Source organism: Pinus tabuliformis, chromosome 1_1, assembly GCF_031772625.1.
Source record: "Pinus tabuliformis cultivar Carrire ecotype Pingquan chromosome 1_1, CPIR1, whole genome shotgun sequence".
NCBI lineage: Eukaryota > Viridiplantae > Streptophyta > Pinopsida > Pinales > Pinaceae > Pinus > Pinus tabuliformis.
The window spans coordinates 237,954,346-237,970,482 of NC_142297.1; the positions used below are offsets into that span (position 1 = coordinate 237,954,346).

The window sequence follows — 16,137 nt, forward strand, 5'->3', positions numbered from 1 at the left end:
GGGAAATTTCCAATATAGACCTCTCAAGACAGGTGCTGAAGAAAGATTTTCCTTAAGTGTATCAAATGCAGCTTGGCACTTATCACTCCAATGAAATTCAGATTCTTTAGTCAATAATTTAAACAATGGTGAGGCTACCTTTGTAAAATTCTCAACAAACCTTATGTAGTAGCCTACATGTCCAAGGAAAATTCGAACTCCCTTTTGACTGGTTGGTGGGGGCAGATTTTCAATTACTTCAATCTTAGCCGGATCAACTTTAATTCCTGCAGCAGAAACATGATGACCCAAAACAATACCCTTATTCATAATCATAAAACATTTTTCATTACTCAATGAAATATTTGTTTCTCTACATCTCCACAAAACTCTCCTAAGATTATGTAAAGCTTCTTCAAAAGTATCACCCATTACTATAAAATTGTCCATGTAAACCTCTACGCAATCATGCAAAAGATCAGAGAAAATACCAAGTATCACCCTTTGAAATGTGGCTGGTGCATTGCATAAACCAAATGGTAATGCCTTATATGCATAGGTAACCTAGGGACATGTGAATGTCGTCTTCTCCTGGTCCTCTGGAGCTATCTTAATTTGATTGTACCCATTGAACCCATCTAGGAAGGAAAAATACTTCTTCCCTGCTAAAGTGTCCAACAGTTGGTTTATAAAAGGCAAGGGAAAGTGATTTTTTAATGTAGCTTTGTTCAATTCCCTATAATCTACACACACTCGCAATTTACCATTCTTTTTAGCAACGATAACCAGTGGGGTTACCCACTGGATGTCTGAAATAGGATAAATGAACCCTACATTTAACAATTTTTGCAGTTCATTTTTTACAATTTCTCTTAAAGCAAGGTTCATTCTTCTTTGTGGTTGTCTTATAGGCTTGACATCTCCCTCTATGTAGATATGATGAATGCATGTATCCGAGTGAATACCCCTCATGTCTGTGTATTCCCAAGCAAATGTATCCGAAAAGTCTTTCAATGTCTGAATTAATTGTTTCTCATGTTCAGGAGTCAAGGCAGAATTGATATTTAGAGTTTTTCCAAGAAAAAATTCAATTACCTTACCTCCACATTCAGTCATTGAATATGCAGGGAATGTAGATAAGAGGGTTGAATGTAATTCATTTGTTGTACTATATTTATAAGAGTTCTACAGGTCAGTAATGATATCTATATTAGGACTAGACTGCCCCTCTAAATGTTGTAAAAAATCAGGATTAGAAATATAACAATTTATTAGATTTTCCTCCGTATTTCCCTTAAGGCTCATGGCTTGGGCTATAGTCAACACTGGGTGAATAATTTTTGGATTATGTTCTTCATCATCCCAATAATTATTTTCTGATTTTAGGAGGGGTTTGGTAGGGGGATATAGGTTGATATGTTTAGTTTCAGCCCCATGAATGATGGTCATGTTTCGAGACCTACACCTTATGTACACATCCGTCGTATTTAACCAAGGTCTCCCCAAGATCAAAGGATGCCCTCCCAAGTTGGTCTTAGTTTGAAGAACATAAAAATCTGTAGGGTACTCCCAGGAATCCAATGAAATGACAATGTCTTCTAATACACCCTCTGGATTTACCTTAGACCTGTTTGCCAATTCTAATATGGTAGGAGTATGAAGTCAACGAATCCTATGTGAGATGATGTCTCCATTGTCATCACATTGATGGCTGCACCTAAATCGATTAGAGTGTTTCTAATCGGATACCCATTGATAAAGGTGGTAACCATAGGGATTCCAGGGTTTGCATATTTCTCAGTAACAAATCCGGTGGACATAAGACTTGCAAGTTTCCCACCTACTTGAATTGTAGAAGGTTCCTTCTTCTGTCTCCCTGGTTTCTTAGTACATAACTCCCCCACTGTTTTTGCATAAATTGAGATATCCTTAATTTATTACAGTAACAGGATCTTAATGCATACATTTCTCAGTTCAGACACAAGATCGAACTCGGGCTATTTTATTTTCATCTCCAACCTCTCTGGAAAACGAGGTTGGACAGTATGTGTTAGGCCCCTATACTACTAGGGTAACCCCCTTATTGTTTTTTAGTACAACCCCCTTATTGTATTGTTGTACCCATGTAGTCCCCATATTGTTACTATTGTGCCCCATAGAAGCCCACTATTGTTATTATTGTGCCCTTACATTATTATTGTTATGTCGGCTCTGATTATATTATGAATCCTTAGACTCCTATATATAGAAAGGAGGTCTTGTCATTTGTATCATCCAAGAATTGTTCATTTGTGTAATGTAAAGGAGGTTGCCCCCTTGAAGAGGCTGAATTATAAGGCATTGATCTATCTTTTATATCTTTTTGTGAGCTGGTTTCATAACATTTGGTATCAGAGCTTTGGATTCTAGGGTTTTGCTGCTCCAAATAGGTCATCGTGGCATTTTCGCTATAACTTTTTTCTGCGATGTTTCAGAAGCAGAAACAAAAATCCATTTGAGATGAAATCACACTGAACCTCAGGTCCGAATTTCAGAGCTTTTCGTGCTATATTTGTAGAGATATGATCTGAGGAAGTTGGTCTTTTTGCAGACTCCTGAATTACATTCCAAACAGGTGACCTGGGGAAAATTATCATAACTTTCTCTCTGAGCATCAGATTGAAATTTCATAAGAAGGTATAGAAAGAGGACAGAGTTTAGTTTCTTGTATATATTTTTAAGAGCCAAAGGTTGAAAGAGTGACATGTGGCATGTCGTACAAGTTCACTCTATTGAACTAGTCTATAATCAGGTCACTGTGGGAGATTTGGCATAACTCTTCCTTGGAGAATCCAATTTGGATAAGACTAGTGGCATTGGAAACAGGACATAGAGGGCTACTGCAGGTCACAATTTTAGAACTAGAAGAACTGAAATTACAGAGTTATAGTCGTTTCAAGATCGAGCTCCTAAAATAAAGAAAAGGCGATATGAGGAAGTTTGATGGCAAGGATCCGGTAAATTGGATACTTCAGATGGAGCAATATTTTGATCTACATGGTGTACCACTATTATAAAAGGTATGTATTGCATCTTCATATTTAGAACCGGATCAATTTTTATGGTATAAAGGGCTTTGTTCTCGTAAACAACTTGTTAAATGGTCAATTTTCACAAAGGAAATGACAGCACATTATGAGGATACAAAGAGCAACACATTCTTTAGAGCAACACCACAACAATTGGAAAGAGTAAAAGAGATTTTTTACATAGTGGAAAGTAAAATTATGGCAACAAGGAAGTCTACCCTTCACAACTATAATAATGGAAGTGTTGTTTCTCCTAGCCTTCCACAACCTACAAGGGTTACACCACAACAATTGGAAGAGAAAAGAGAAAAAGGGCTTTGTTACAATTGTGATAGCAAATGCACTAAAGGTCATAAGTGTGCTGAAAAGAAATTATTTTACATAGATTATGAAGAGGAGGAAGAAAAGGATCAAGAAACATCAAAAGAAGAGTATATACACCAGGAACCAACCCCAGAGAAAGAAGAAATGAATCCGACCATATCTTGTAAAGCATTGGCAAGAATTACCACTCCTAAAACTCTCAAGATAGAAGGACATATCAAGAAGAAAAAGGTTCAAGAAGTGAAAGATCACATCGAGAAAGAAGAAATGAATCCAACCATATCTTGTAATGCATTGGCCAGAATTACCACTCCTCAAATTATCAAGATAGAAGGACATATCAAGAAGAAAAATGTTCAAGAAGTGAAAGATCACATCGAGCATCAAGAAATGAATCCGACCATATCTTGTAAAGCATTGGAAGAAATTACCACTCCTCAAAATCTCAATATAGAAGGACATATCAAGAAGAAAAATGTTCAAGCAGTGAAAGATCACATCGAGCATCAACAAGAAGTTCTCCAACTTTTAAAGGATAATGCCACTTTGGTGCAAAATCGAATGAAACAACAGGTAGATCAACATTGTAGTGAAAAATGTTTTGATGTAGGTGATTGGGTATTTTTACTGCTACATCTCAAGCAAGCTATTTATGAGAAGGAAATGTTGGAAATACTACATGCACTTAACAAATGGCGACCTTACTGAATGGGAAGACATTTCAAGGTAAAAATGGATCATGATAGTCTTAAATACTTTTTAGAACAAATATTATCTATAGAAGAACAGAAAAAATGGGTCACAAATATATTGGGTTATGAGTTTGACATCATCTATAGAAAAGGGAAGCAAAATTTTGTTGCAGATGCACTCTCAAGAAAGGATGAGGATGTGGAAGCATTGTTTTGTGCTATTTCTATTATCCAACCAGATTGGATGAAGGAAGCAAGGGATGAATGGAAGAAGGACGAAGAAATGTGGCCACTCATTCAAAAGTTGCAGAAGATCTCAATTCAAACAATATTGCGAGAACTTGAAGAGGAAGGAAAAATCATATTGGAACTTGGAGCAGTGACAGAAACAAGAACCCGATAGCTACGAAATCGATCAATTTCAGAGTATCTCATCAAGTGGAAGAACTTATCTATTGAAGATTCCACATGGGAGGATAAGAATATTCTACAAAAGCATCAAGAACTACTCAAGCGTTGAGGACAACACTTTTTGAAGGAGAGGGGCATGTTAGGCCCCTATACTACTAGTGTAACCCCTTGTTGTTATTAGTACAACCCCCTTATTATATTGTTGTACCCATGTAGTCCCCATATTGTTACTATTGTGCCCCATAGAAGCCCACTATTGTTATTATTGTGTCCTTACATTATTATTGTTATGTCAGCTCTGATTATATTATGACTCCTTAGACTCCTATATATAGAAAGGAGGTCTTGTCATTTATATCATCCAAGAATTGTTCATTTGTGTAATGTAAAGGAGGTTGCCCCCTCGAAGAGTCTGAATTATGAGGCATTGATCTATCTTTTCTATCTTTTTGTGAGCTGGTTTCATAACATTATGGGACAAGGAAAGTTCTTGTGACTTTGGAATGGTTTGTTCCACTTGTCTTGTGTGTTTTCTACTTCAGGTGTGTCCAGAGTGTCTTCCTCTATAATCTTTTCAATTTTTCCGGGCTGAGTTACCACTTTTCTTGATCTGAGTTTAATTTCCTACAACGACACAAGAAATTCCTCCAGCACTGGTACAAAAATTTCCTACAGAGGTTGTGGTGCAATACAATAGGTAGGAAAAGTGGGATAAGTGGCCACTCTAATATTGTGAGTAGATTGGATGGACTTATTGTTGGGATTGGATATTGGCTGGGCATGAAGTTGTGTGGGACGTGGTTGATTTGGTGGGGTAAGCAACTGAAGTTGTTGCTGCTGCGGCTGAACCATTTTTTGTGGTATGGGTTGTGGTGAATAAAATTTTTGAGGGGGATAATTTGGTGCAATAGGGTAAGGAAAATTCCCCTGCCAAGGTTGTTGTGGAAGCCAGGGCTACTAGGGCATTGGAATGTTCCACATCTGATTCTGGGCATAAGGAAATTGAACATGCTGTTGTGACATATCTGTAGGACGTGGTTGCCATGGTTTTTGAGGTGCCATTGCATAGAGTGCATTAACAGCTTCCTGATCTGCTAGATATGTTGCTTTAATCTCTGGAAGAGAAGGACATTGATCAGTAGAATGACCAGCCTCACAAATTCGACATACCTCTATACTGTCTGCAGGACATTCCCTCAAGGGATGTTTTTTTCTACACTTGGAGCAGAACACAGCCAGGGCTTTCTCCACTTCCTCTTGCTTCTTCTTAGCCTATAAAACATCTCACTGTGAAGACAAAGTGCTAAGAATGTCAGTTTTAAAATTTTCAAATAAATTTCCCATTTCAGCTCTGGTTACCCTAGCCCCTACAACTAATTTAGTGAATATGGAAGAAGTATCTCTTGATCCTTTTCCAACCTTAGAATTTCCCCTCGAATATCATCGACACAACTTGCACACATCATCATAACTCAATTTTGATACATCAACTGCTCCCATTAAGTTCAAAACCTCGAGAGATTCTGGTCTTATGGCCCTTAGCAAAATTGTTCTCAGGGTTTCCTTGTTCAGCTAGTTCATCTTGGATCTTTGTAAATTATACTGGAATCTTTCCAGGAAGTCATGCAGGCTTTCTTCCTCCTTCTAGGTCATGCCAAATATTTCTTCTCTGATGTCCTTGGTTTTACAATAATCCTGATACTTTTTCAAGAACACCTTCTTCATGTCATCCCATGTCAAAATGGAATTTGCAGTTAGTCCCATGAACCATCTGAGAGCTGCATATTTTAATGTGGCAAGAAACAACTTCAACTTTTGAGAATTTGAAGAATAATCGTAGCTCCTACATAATACATCAAACTCGAATAAGAAGGCATCTGGATCTTCACTAGAGGTACCATGAAAATTAGGCAAAGCAGAGGGAGGAATGTTTTTCATCTGACTGACCCCAACAGAATATTTGATAGGAAATTTGAATGTAAATGGTTCCTCTTCCTTCTCACGATAGTCCCCATTTGTAGTACTAGTACCCTATAAATGAGCCATATCGAACCAAAAGGGAGTGGGACCCTGGTAAGCTACAGATCCTTCAGAGTTAGCTGTCTGGAACTCTGGCTCTTGAATAGGATTGAATAGGAATTAATCTTCAGGCTGACCACAAAGCAAATATGATGTCCCTCTAGTAAGAGGAGATGTTAGATGAGCAACAACAAAGGATTCTCTGTCAGAAGGATTCTTCTCTGTTGTGGGGGTATTGATTTGCTTAGGATCAGCTGTCGATCCCTGTTCAGAACTGTCAGTCCTTGGTTTAGATTCTCCTGACTCCTTTGCCTTGTTCTTTACAAACTTCTTTTTCCTTGCCAGTTTATTAGTGAATGAAGTGGTGCTCACACCACCACTAAAAATACTTGGAAATTTATATTGGCCCCTATTTATAAAAATTCAAAACTTCTACTTACCAAACAACCAGGACATGGCTTTGGTGAATTCTGATCTTTGCAGGTGTGTAGGCCTTACCCTATGTCTTACCACTTTGCCTCCCCTCCTGAAAAAACTCAGAAAAAAGGAATCAAACTAAAACACTTTAAGTATCATCCCTTCGCACCTCCCCGACAACAGCGCCAAAATGTTTGGGCAAATTATAGACTTATAATTTGATAGACATAAATCATCAACTAGGGGTAGGTAACCTTATGAGATGTTGAGGCCCACGGGGGTTTGGATTGACGGTGAATGGGTGCGCTGTTAAGGCACTCCTTGCGATAGGTCACTGGTTCAAATCTCCTATGGGTACGTAGGTTAGTCTTAATATAGGAAAAAAAAAAACCTTATGAGATGTTGCGCAAAATATATGTGGGCTAATACTTTAAGTGTTTTTCTAAACAAAACCACACACACACACAACTTCAATATCTCTTTTCCTCATCAACACTTAGCAGCAAAGGCTATGGAGTAGATTTAATCATCCCTCTACAACACCTAAAATTGTTGATGCTGATCAGAAAAAGATAATGGATCAATCAAACAACAATTAAACCAATTCAACATTTCACAATGTAAATTAAAGCTTGATCAAATAACTCCAAACATATTTATCAAATAAGCTTCACCATTTAACCATTATACATGTGATGCTACAAATTAGAAAAGAGAACCAAAGGTTGTGTAATAATTCTATCAATTCATGAATATAATTAAAAGAACACAAATATGCAACTACTAGAGTTGTGAGTAAAGGGGTCCCTCCCTTACTCACAACCCCTTCAACTACTAAAGGAGTTTACACATCGAGATCAACAGAACATGGAACTTTATATTAATCTGAACAAATATTACAGTAGTACAAAAGTCTGGTATATCCCTTTGTAAATGAAACATAAAAGTATTCATACAAATGCAAAGGCATAAACTTGCCCGAATTAGGAAAACTAACATACTACAATTGTTTGCTAATAATAACTGGAGAAGATAATAAAAATAAACATGTTGAGTTTGATCCATGACTGAAAGCATGGATCAAACTAATCTCGTTGAGTTGCTGGAGTTGTTTCCCAATACGACCATCTATGAGAGGTCTGAAGGTCTGGGTGGTTTTGGTGGCAGTTTTGAGGCAATGAATAGGACAACATCCATGTAAGTGAATTTCTTAACACAACCCATGTTTTTTTTCTCCTCGAGGGTGACCGGAACATACTCAACCATCAAAATTTCTACAGGAAATAGGAACGGTTACAGGAAATCAACGTATCTATAGGAAATAGATATTCTACAGGAAATCAACGATTCTACAAGAAATCACGGGTTGTCTGCAGGGAATCGTGAAACCTCTTCGGAAGATAGTTGGTCAGCATAAGATTCAGTCAACACTCTTGAAATTGTAGATAATTCGATTAGGCCCAACATTCAACTTCAAAAATACTCAAGATAAAGTGAAATGATAGTTTTTAAAATGATCTGCATACCTTAAATCTCACAACACCCTTTTGGTCAAAACACATATAATATGGAAAAAAGAGAGTTATGAGGGGTCAAAAAGAGTTCAAAAGGGGGAAGTAAGGCCTTAGAAACGCTATAAAAAATGAACAAAATCAGGGCTCAACAAGGGCTTCTAAGGTTGTTTCTTCTTGAGGGGAAAGGGTGGTATCTGCAAATTCTACTTCAAGAGCTTCTTCTACTAATTTTTTTTTCAATTGGTGTTGGGAAGACACATATACATGGAATAATTTATGCTCTTTACATTTATGCCCTTCGAAGCACCACTTATCAAAATTATAGCATAGTTGAAGGTATTGGCATTTTGTGACTTATTTTGGTGATTTTTTTTGGATTCTCAAGGGTTGATAGGATTCTCAAGGGTTGATGGGGGAGGGGGTGGTAGTACATGCCAAAGATGGCATGGGAGTGAAATCAAAGGTTTTTTCGGTCTATGCATTTATCCCCATTTCAACTTCCCCAACTCTTCCACAAGCCTCCAACAAAGTAGTTGTGCATTGCATCATGATTCTCTCTAATTACCTTCTCAAGGCCATTAATGAAACATTATTTTAAAAAGGAATAAGACATACCCCATGTCTAAATTTCCAATCGCTCAAAGGTTGCTATAAATTCTATATTTGTGCTTGTTTGGCACAATATATTCAGACTTCCCAGATAATGATTGTCTTGTCCAAAACAAGAGTAGATTGTCTTCAAAAACTGGATGTAGGAAATGTATCCTCCATGATATTTCTTATGCCATTTCCAGCACTCTTCATCCAAGTATAACACCCCCTCTAAGTTTCATAAATTTTTAGTATGAAAGTGTAGAGAGAAATAATTTCCCATTTGGGTAACTTGACTAGTGGGATCAAAATCATCAAACTTATTCATCCCTATTTTGCATAATTATTTTCACATAATGCGATGATTATCATAATAATGTCCTACTCCATTAGAAGTGTCATCCCTTCTAGTGGCATGCCCATAGCCTACTAGATTCCTTTGCCTTTGACAATATGGTAAAAGGTTGGTTAGAGAGCTCACAAGCAATCTCATCGAGCTTGGTGTTGAGATGGGAAACCTAGTGGTTGAGGTGGGTGGTTGTTCATCTAAGGTAGATTGTTATATAAGTCTTTAAGTTTGTTCACATTTGAGAGCATGTGCATGACCACATTTTCCAAAGTGTAGAGCTTATGTGTAGAGGATTTCTAAGTGAATGTTGTGAGTCTTATGCTTACCAAAAGGTTCCAAGTCTTAAGTACCTACAATGGTCATTAAAAGAAACATTCATATTGCATTAGTTGATTTCATTGTTGCTTCCCTAAAATAAAAAAAAGACTTGGACTATTATAGGAGGCAACATTCATGAATTTGTTCTCTCTTAGTGATATCCTAATTGATAGCGAATAGAGAATTATAAAAGAAAATAACTAGTTATTAAAAGCCTTAGAAAAAATCAATTCATAACTGAATTATAAAAAGTACATATAAATTAGTAAAAAAATAAGAAAGCATTAATAACATTCTTTGGTGAGACTGGACGCTCCATTAATCAAAGAATTAGTGAACACGCAGCTGATCTTAAGCATAGGAGAACTAAGTCTTCCGCACTAGCAGAGCATGCAGAGAAGACCAAACATCATGTTTGTATTGAGGAGGCCAATGTTATTGCTAGAGTTTCGCAGTTCCACCACCGAAAATTTAGGGAAGCCATTGAGATTGAAAGAAGGCCAAGCAATCTCAATAGAGATGACGGTTGGAAGATCAGTAGTTGCTGGGTCCCGACCATCGCCTCCTAGTCATTTCCTCCCCTTCCTCCCCTCCCTCTTTTAATAACTTGTTCCTGGGACTTCCCCTTGTTATCCTTTAACCTTCTTTCTTTAGCCATAGTTCTTTGATCCTCTTTGGAAATCTTCCTTGATTTCTTTTTATCCTTTCCTTCCTTTTTATAGGGTTAAATTATATAGCATAAGATATTTAATTAGCATATTTAGACGGCCTTTCCAATAAATCTATGTTGAGTAGCTACCCATCCCTTAATAAAATATTTAACTTGAAATATTAATATATTAACTTTTAATAATTTGTAATTTAGAATATTACTTAAGTAATTTATTGATTAACCATAATTACATTATTATGGTTATGTAAATAATAAAATATATTTAAAAGATAAAGAGTATGTTTTAATTAAAAAATACTAATATAGTTGTTATTAATAATATTCATATATTTATATACATGAATTTCTTATTAAATTAATAATTAAATACTATAATATATAATTAAATAAAATTATTTAATTTTAATAAGTTAAATAATTACTAAAATAAATAATTATATTATATTATAATAAATAGGTATAATACCAGTGATAGCACCAGGATCATAACATAATAATATTATTTAATTAAACATATGGAATAGTCAAAATTGACCGTTCTTGGTAATCTTAGGCGTTTATCAAGTTTATCCTAATATAACCGTTTTTAGTCAAATTTAATATACAACTATGATTTAGTTCTTCAACACAAATATTCTATCCTTTTCCCAACATTGAAAAAGATAAAAATTGATCCCTAAACCTACAAAAGGAAATTAACAAAATATATCATAAATACAATAAATATAATACATAATAAATCCTTAACATAACTATTGTAATGAGGTTCGAGATTCAGTAGAAAAGAAGTAACAAACATGAAACACGTTGTGATCTTAAATGTTTACATAATAAACATATATAATACATATTAAAGGAACTATCTCGTTCAAGATCATCAAAATAAAGTGTAACATGCTCAATAAAATAAAGTGTAACATGCTCAATAAAGTGTAACATGCTCAATTAATGAATTCAGTAAACGCTAAGCTACCTTAAGTTGTGCCCTTCATTCATTGTACTATGAAATTGCCAACCATGGACGTCGACTCCCACTTGCTGCTGCTTTAATTTACAGCGATGGACGTCGACTCCCACTTGCTTCTTATGTGGATGGATGCCACCTGTATTGCTTAATAAATTAACTTATCATGTCTGGGGTTAGTGGATGCAGTTGCTTTTGCATAAAGATGGGCCCCACATATCTGTGGTCAGCATATCTTCTAAACGATCCAGGAATATATATGGTCGGTGACTCGGCGGCAACCCTCAATAATTAACAGCAACTTTCATGACTTCACAATTTAATAATAAAACAAAAGTATCCTAAATTTCATTATATATATATATATATACTTGGTTCGTTCAGCGAAATACAAATCCTCTGAATTGACCAGATATTAGTGTCTTGCACTGGTGAGATCATTCAGACGAAAATATTGAGGTTCAGCGCTCATTCCCAATCTCTGTAAAACGTCTTGGGTCTCGCTTGCTTCTTTCTTCTCTGTAAAACGTGTTGGACCGATGGCGGATATCACATGCATCGCCTCTTCTTCGTCTTCATCCACCAACACTGGCCAGGTTTTTGACGTTTTTTTGAACCACCGCGCTCCCGACACAAAGAAAGGCCTCGCCAGCCATATCTACCGTCGGCTTATTGTACGTGGCTTAAATGTATTTTTGGACCAGCCAGAACTGCGCAAGGGAGAGAACATGACTTCTCAAATCGAAGAGGCTATTCGAACTGCCACGGTGCATGTAGCAATTTTTTCTCCAACATATGCCCAATCAACCTGGTGCCTTAATGAGCTCGCGCTAATGGTGGAATCCGAAACCGAATCCAAGTCGAAAATTATTCCAGTCTTCCTTGGTGTCGATCCTTCCGAACTTCGGTGGACGCAGAGTGGAGATGGAGTCGAGAGTATCATCCGCTGTATCTGTCCGTGTCTACTGGGCGAAAAGGGACGGTATGCTCGAGACCTGCACATGCTCGAAAAGAAGACAACATTGGATCCTCATACCAACAAAAAGAAGCCACGACATGACTCGAGCACTCTGCAAAAATGGAGGAATGCTCTCTCTGTTGTCTCCAATAAAAGCGGTTTTGTTATCGACGCATACAACGGGTAAGGGCCATACTCTCTCCTGTTTTTCTTGGTTATTTCACGAAACATAAGACGTTCCTCCATAATCATATTACTGTGCATATTGTTCAGTGACGAATGGCAGCTAGTTGATGCGGTCGTAGAAGAAGTGTGGTGAAAGGTTAGAAAAACACCTCTTAATGTGGCCAAATATCCTACAGGCCTGGATGAGAAAATAGAACATGTGGAAAGAATTGTGCTCTTGCAGCAGCAAAGCCAGAAGACTAGGGTTGTGGGAATTGTGGGTCTTGGCGGGGTAGGCAAAACGACCCTTGCAAAACAATTCTTCAACAAACACACATCAAATTATGATCGATGTTGTTTTCTGTCTGATGTGAGAGAAACCGCAGCCAAGAGCTCTTTAAGTTCATTGCAGGCAGCACTTCTTAATGACTTGGCTCATTTGAAGGACGTGCAAATAAGCAACATTGATGAAGGCATAAGGAAGCTCCGAAAGCATCTTTCATCCTGTCCCCCATGTCTGATAGTCTTAGATGATGTTGATCATATTGATCAACTTGACGCGTTGTTTTCACCGGTGAAAGACACCATTCAAAAGGGATGTACTTACAAGCTCGGGAATTATAGAGGAGTATATTTACCAGCAAACAGGCCTTAACCGACAACACTCTAAAGCACTATTCTGCTCGCATGCCTTTGACCAGACTTTTCCTGTGCGGGGTTTTGAACAACTGGTAGAAGAGTTTTTGGATTTCTGTGATGGATTGCCCTTATCTCTTAAGGTCATTGGAGCGGTTATTCGTGGAAAAAAATCTGAGTTTTGGAAAAGCCAGTTAAACAAAATCAGAAGAATACTTCCTGAGGATATTCATAGCAAGCTTAAAATTAGCTATGATGGTCTCGATAAAGAGGAGCAGGAGATCTTTTTAGACGTCGCCTGTTTTTTTATAGGAGAAAACAGAGATACCGCCATAGCTATATGGAACGGATCTGGCTGGGACGGATGGCTAGGTCTCCGTATCTTAGAGAACAGATGCCTTCTCGAGATCGACAGTGAAGAGTGTATAAGAATGCACGACCACCTCCGCGATCTCGGCAGAGATGTAGCAGAGAAGGAACATCCGCTTCGGCTTTCGCGACCAAATGTCAATCTTCTTCGTACTCTTTCCCCCTCATCGCCTGTACGTATGTTGAAGCTCTCCACGGATTTTCAAATTAGCATTGCCATATCTAAATTGCCTTTTTGTTTTGAAATTTTATAAGAAAAAAATCATGTTTTTAACAGCTCCGAGTGAACAATTCAGGTGCGAGGAATTAGCATGGATTATGGAAATGGCCGCGAACAATTTTTCGAAAACGTTGCGGACAACTGCAACCTAAGCAGGTTGGAACTGCTTAGGGGTGAAGGTTCTTTTGTTGAAAGCGTATTCAGTGCAGGTGATTTACGACATCTGATATATCTCCAATGGGAGAACTGTCCGATCTCAATATCTTTCACAATTCCAACAAGAAATTTAAGAGTGTTATACATACAGGGGAAGACTTTGAAAACACTCTGGCAACATGCATCTCAGGTAGTACAAATTCTAATTTATTTGGACAGACATCGATTTACATTTCTCTTCAAATTATAAAAATTGCTTGCATTTAAGAATTGTCTTTGTTTACCACAATGTCAAATAGGTGACATTTACAGAGGCAAATCGACTTTAATGTTTTTATGTACACACTGCAGGCACCACTACAGTTGAGGGAATTGTATGTTGATGCTCCCCTTTCAGAGGTTCCAGAGTCTATTGGGAAACTGAATCAGCTCGAAATAATTGTCCTGAAAAATGGTTATTTTAAAACTTTACCAAACGAATTCTTTGATATGCATTCATTGAAACATTTCACGTTACAAAACTGTGAACAAATGATGTTGCTGCCGGATTCAGTTGGGATCTTGACGGGCCTCCAGACTCTCGACCTTTCGGGGTGCTACAGCTTGGAGCGGCTCCCAGACTCGGCGGGGCAGCTGACGGGCCTCCAGAGCCTCAATTTGCAAGAGTGCACCAGCCTGCAGGGGCTCCCAGACTCGGTCGGGCAGCTGACGAGCATCGAGAAACTCTCCTTGAACGGGTGCTCCAGCCTGCAAGCGCTCCCAGACTCGGTGGGGCAGCTGACGGGCCTCCGGAAACTCTACTTGAACGAGTGCTCCAACCTGCAAGCGCTCCCATACTCGGTGGGGCAGCTGACGGGCCTCTCGACTTGAACTGGTGCTCCAACCTGCAAGCGCTCCCAGACTCGGTGGGGCAGCTGACGGGCCTCCGGGAACTCTACTTGGCCGAGTGCTCCAACCTGCAAGCGATTCCAGACTCGGTTGGGCAGCTGACGGGCCTCCAGACACTCGACTTGAACTGGTGCTCCAACCTGCAAGCGCTCCCAGACTCGGTGGGGCAGCTGACGGGCCTCCAGACACTCGACTTGCGAGAGTGCACCAGCCTGCAGGGGCTCCCAGACTCGGTGGGGCAGCTGACAGGCATCCAGACACTTGACTTGAGAGAGTGCGCCAGCCTGCAGGGGCTCCCAGACTCGGTAGGGCAGCTGACAGGGCTCCAGACACTCGACTTGCAAGAGTGCACCAGCCTACGGGGGCTCCCAGACTCGGTGGGGCAGCTGACGGGCCTGGAGAAACTCTACTTGAACGGGTGCTCCAGCCTGCAGGGGCTCCCAGACTCGGTGGGGCAGCTGACGGGCCTGGAGAAACTCTACTTGAACGGGTGCTCCAGCCTGCAGGGGCTCCCAGACTCAGTTGGGAACTTAACCAGACTCAAATGGCTTTACTTGTCTGGGTGTTCCAATTTACAGATGCTGCCCAATTTTCGGCATTTGAGCTCGTTGGAGGAGCTTCACTTGTCTGGATGTTCCAATTTACAGATGCCGCCCAATGTTCAACATTTGAGCTCGCTGGTGAAGCTTGATGTGTCTCTGGAAATGGCTTCATCGAAGAAGGCAGCTAAAACAGTGATGAATAAAGATCAGAGGGAGCTCACCACACCCCGCAAAGAGAGAGAGCTGTGTCATTAATCTTCACAGAATGCTCTACATTTTACATCATGTGGGGTAGTAAAACATACTGGTGCAAAATATATTGAGCCATAAAAACATTTGAGTTTATGGTTCACATAACATTCGAGTTTATGGTGATTTTTTTTCTTAAATACAACACATAAATATAAATTTTGTTTTTTAAATAATTTTCGTTAATAAATTTAATTTAATTATTATTATTCAATTATATATTTATTAAATTAATATAAATTCTATAAATTAATATAGATTTTTGATCATATATTTTACTTATTTAAATATTATTTGCATAATAAATAATAATTACTTTTAATTAAATTTTCATATATTTTTTAATTTCTAATTTTAAATCTTTTAATTCATATTTTAATTATTTATTTTTTTAATAAATTTCAATTTTAATAGACATATTTTTTTAATTATTATTTTTAATATTAATTTATTATATATTTCAATTTTAATATACATATTTTTTAATTATTAATTTTAATATTAATTTATTATATATTTGTTTATTATTTTTATAACTTATTTTAAATTTTAAATATTCAAAATCCTTAATACATAGTTGAGTGCTTACTCTTATATATATATATATATATATATATATATATATATATATATAT

The 16,137-nt window shown here is 37.8% G+C and overlaps 2 protein-coding genes across 4 annotated transcripts; both read left to right on the forward strand.

The window, feature by feature from the left end:
- Window positions 1-11,821: 11,821 nt before the first annotated feature.
- LOC149212404 (uncharacterized) lies at window positions 11,822-15,570 on the forward strand. Of its 3 annotated transcripts, none has more exons than XM_089390603.1 (4): window positions 11,822-12,460; window positions 12,551-13,620; window positions 13,725-14,013; window positions 14,175-15,570. In XM_089390603.1, exons 3-4 carry the CDS (start codon window positions 13,759-13,761, stop codon window positions 14,691-14,693), a joined length of 774 nt encoding a protein of 257 aa, XP_089246729.1. In that variant the 5' UTR covers window positions 11,822-12,460; window positions 12,551-13,620; window positions 13,725-13,758; the 3' UTR covers window positions 14,694-15,570. The 3 variants fall into 3 exon arrangements, with proteins under 3 accessions (XP_089246729.1, XP_089246727.1, XP_089246728.1); XM_089390601.1 differs by having other exon boundaries at window positions 11,848-12,460; window positions 13,744-14,013; XM_089390602.1 differs by having other exon boundaries at window positions 11,848-13,620; window positions 13,744-14,013.
- LOC149212405 (disease resistance protein Roq1-like) lies at window positions 11,859-13,097 on the forward strand. Its single transcript, XM_089388677.1, has 2 exons — window positions 11,859-12,435; window positions 12,640-13,097. The coding sequence occupies exons 1-2, from the start codon at window positions 11,859-11,861 to the stop codon at window positions 13,095-13,097; spliced, it is 1,035 nt and encodes a 344-aa protein (XP_089244803.1).
- Window positions 15,571-16,137: the final 567 nt, after the last annotated feature.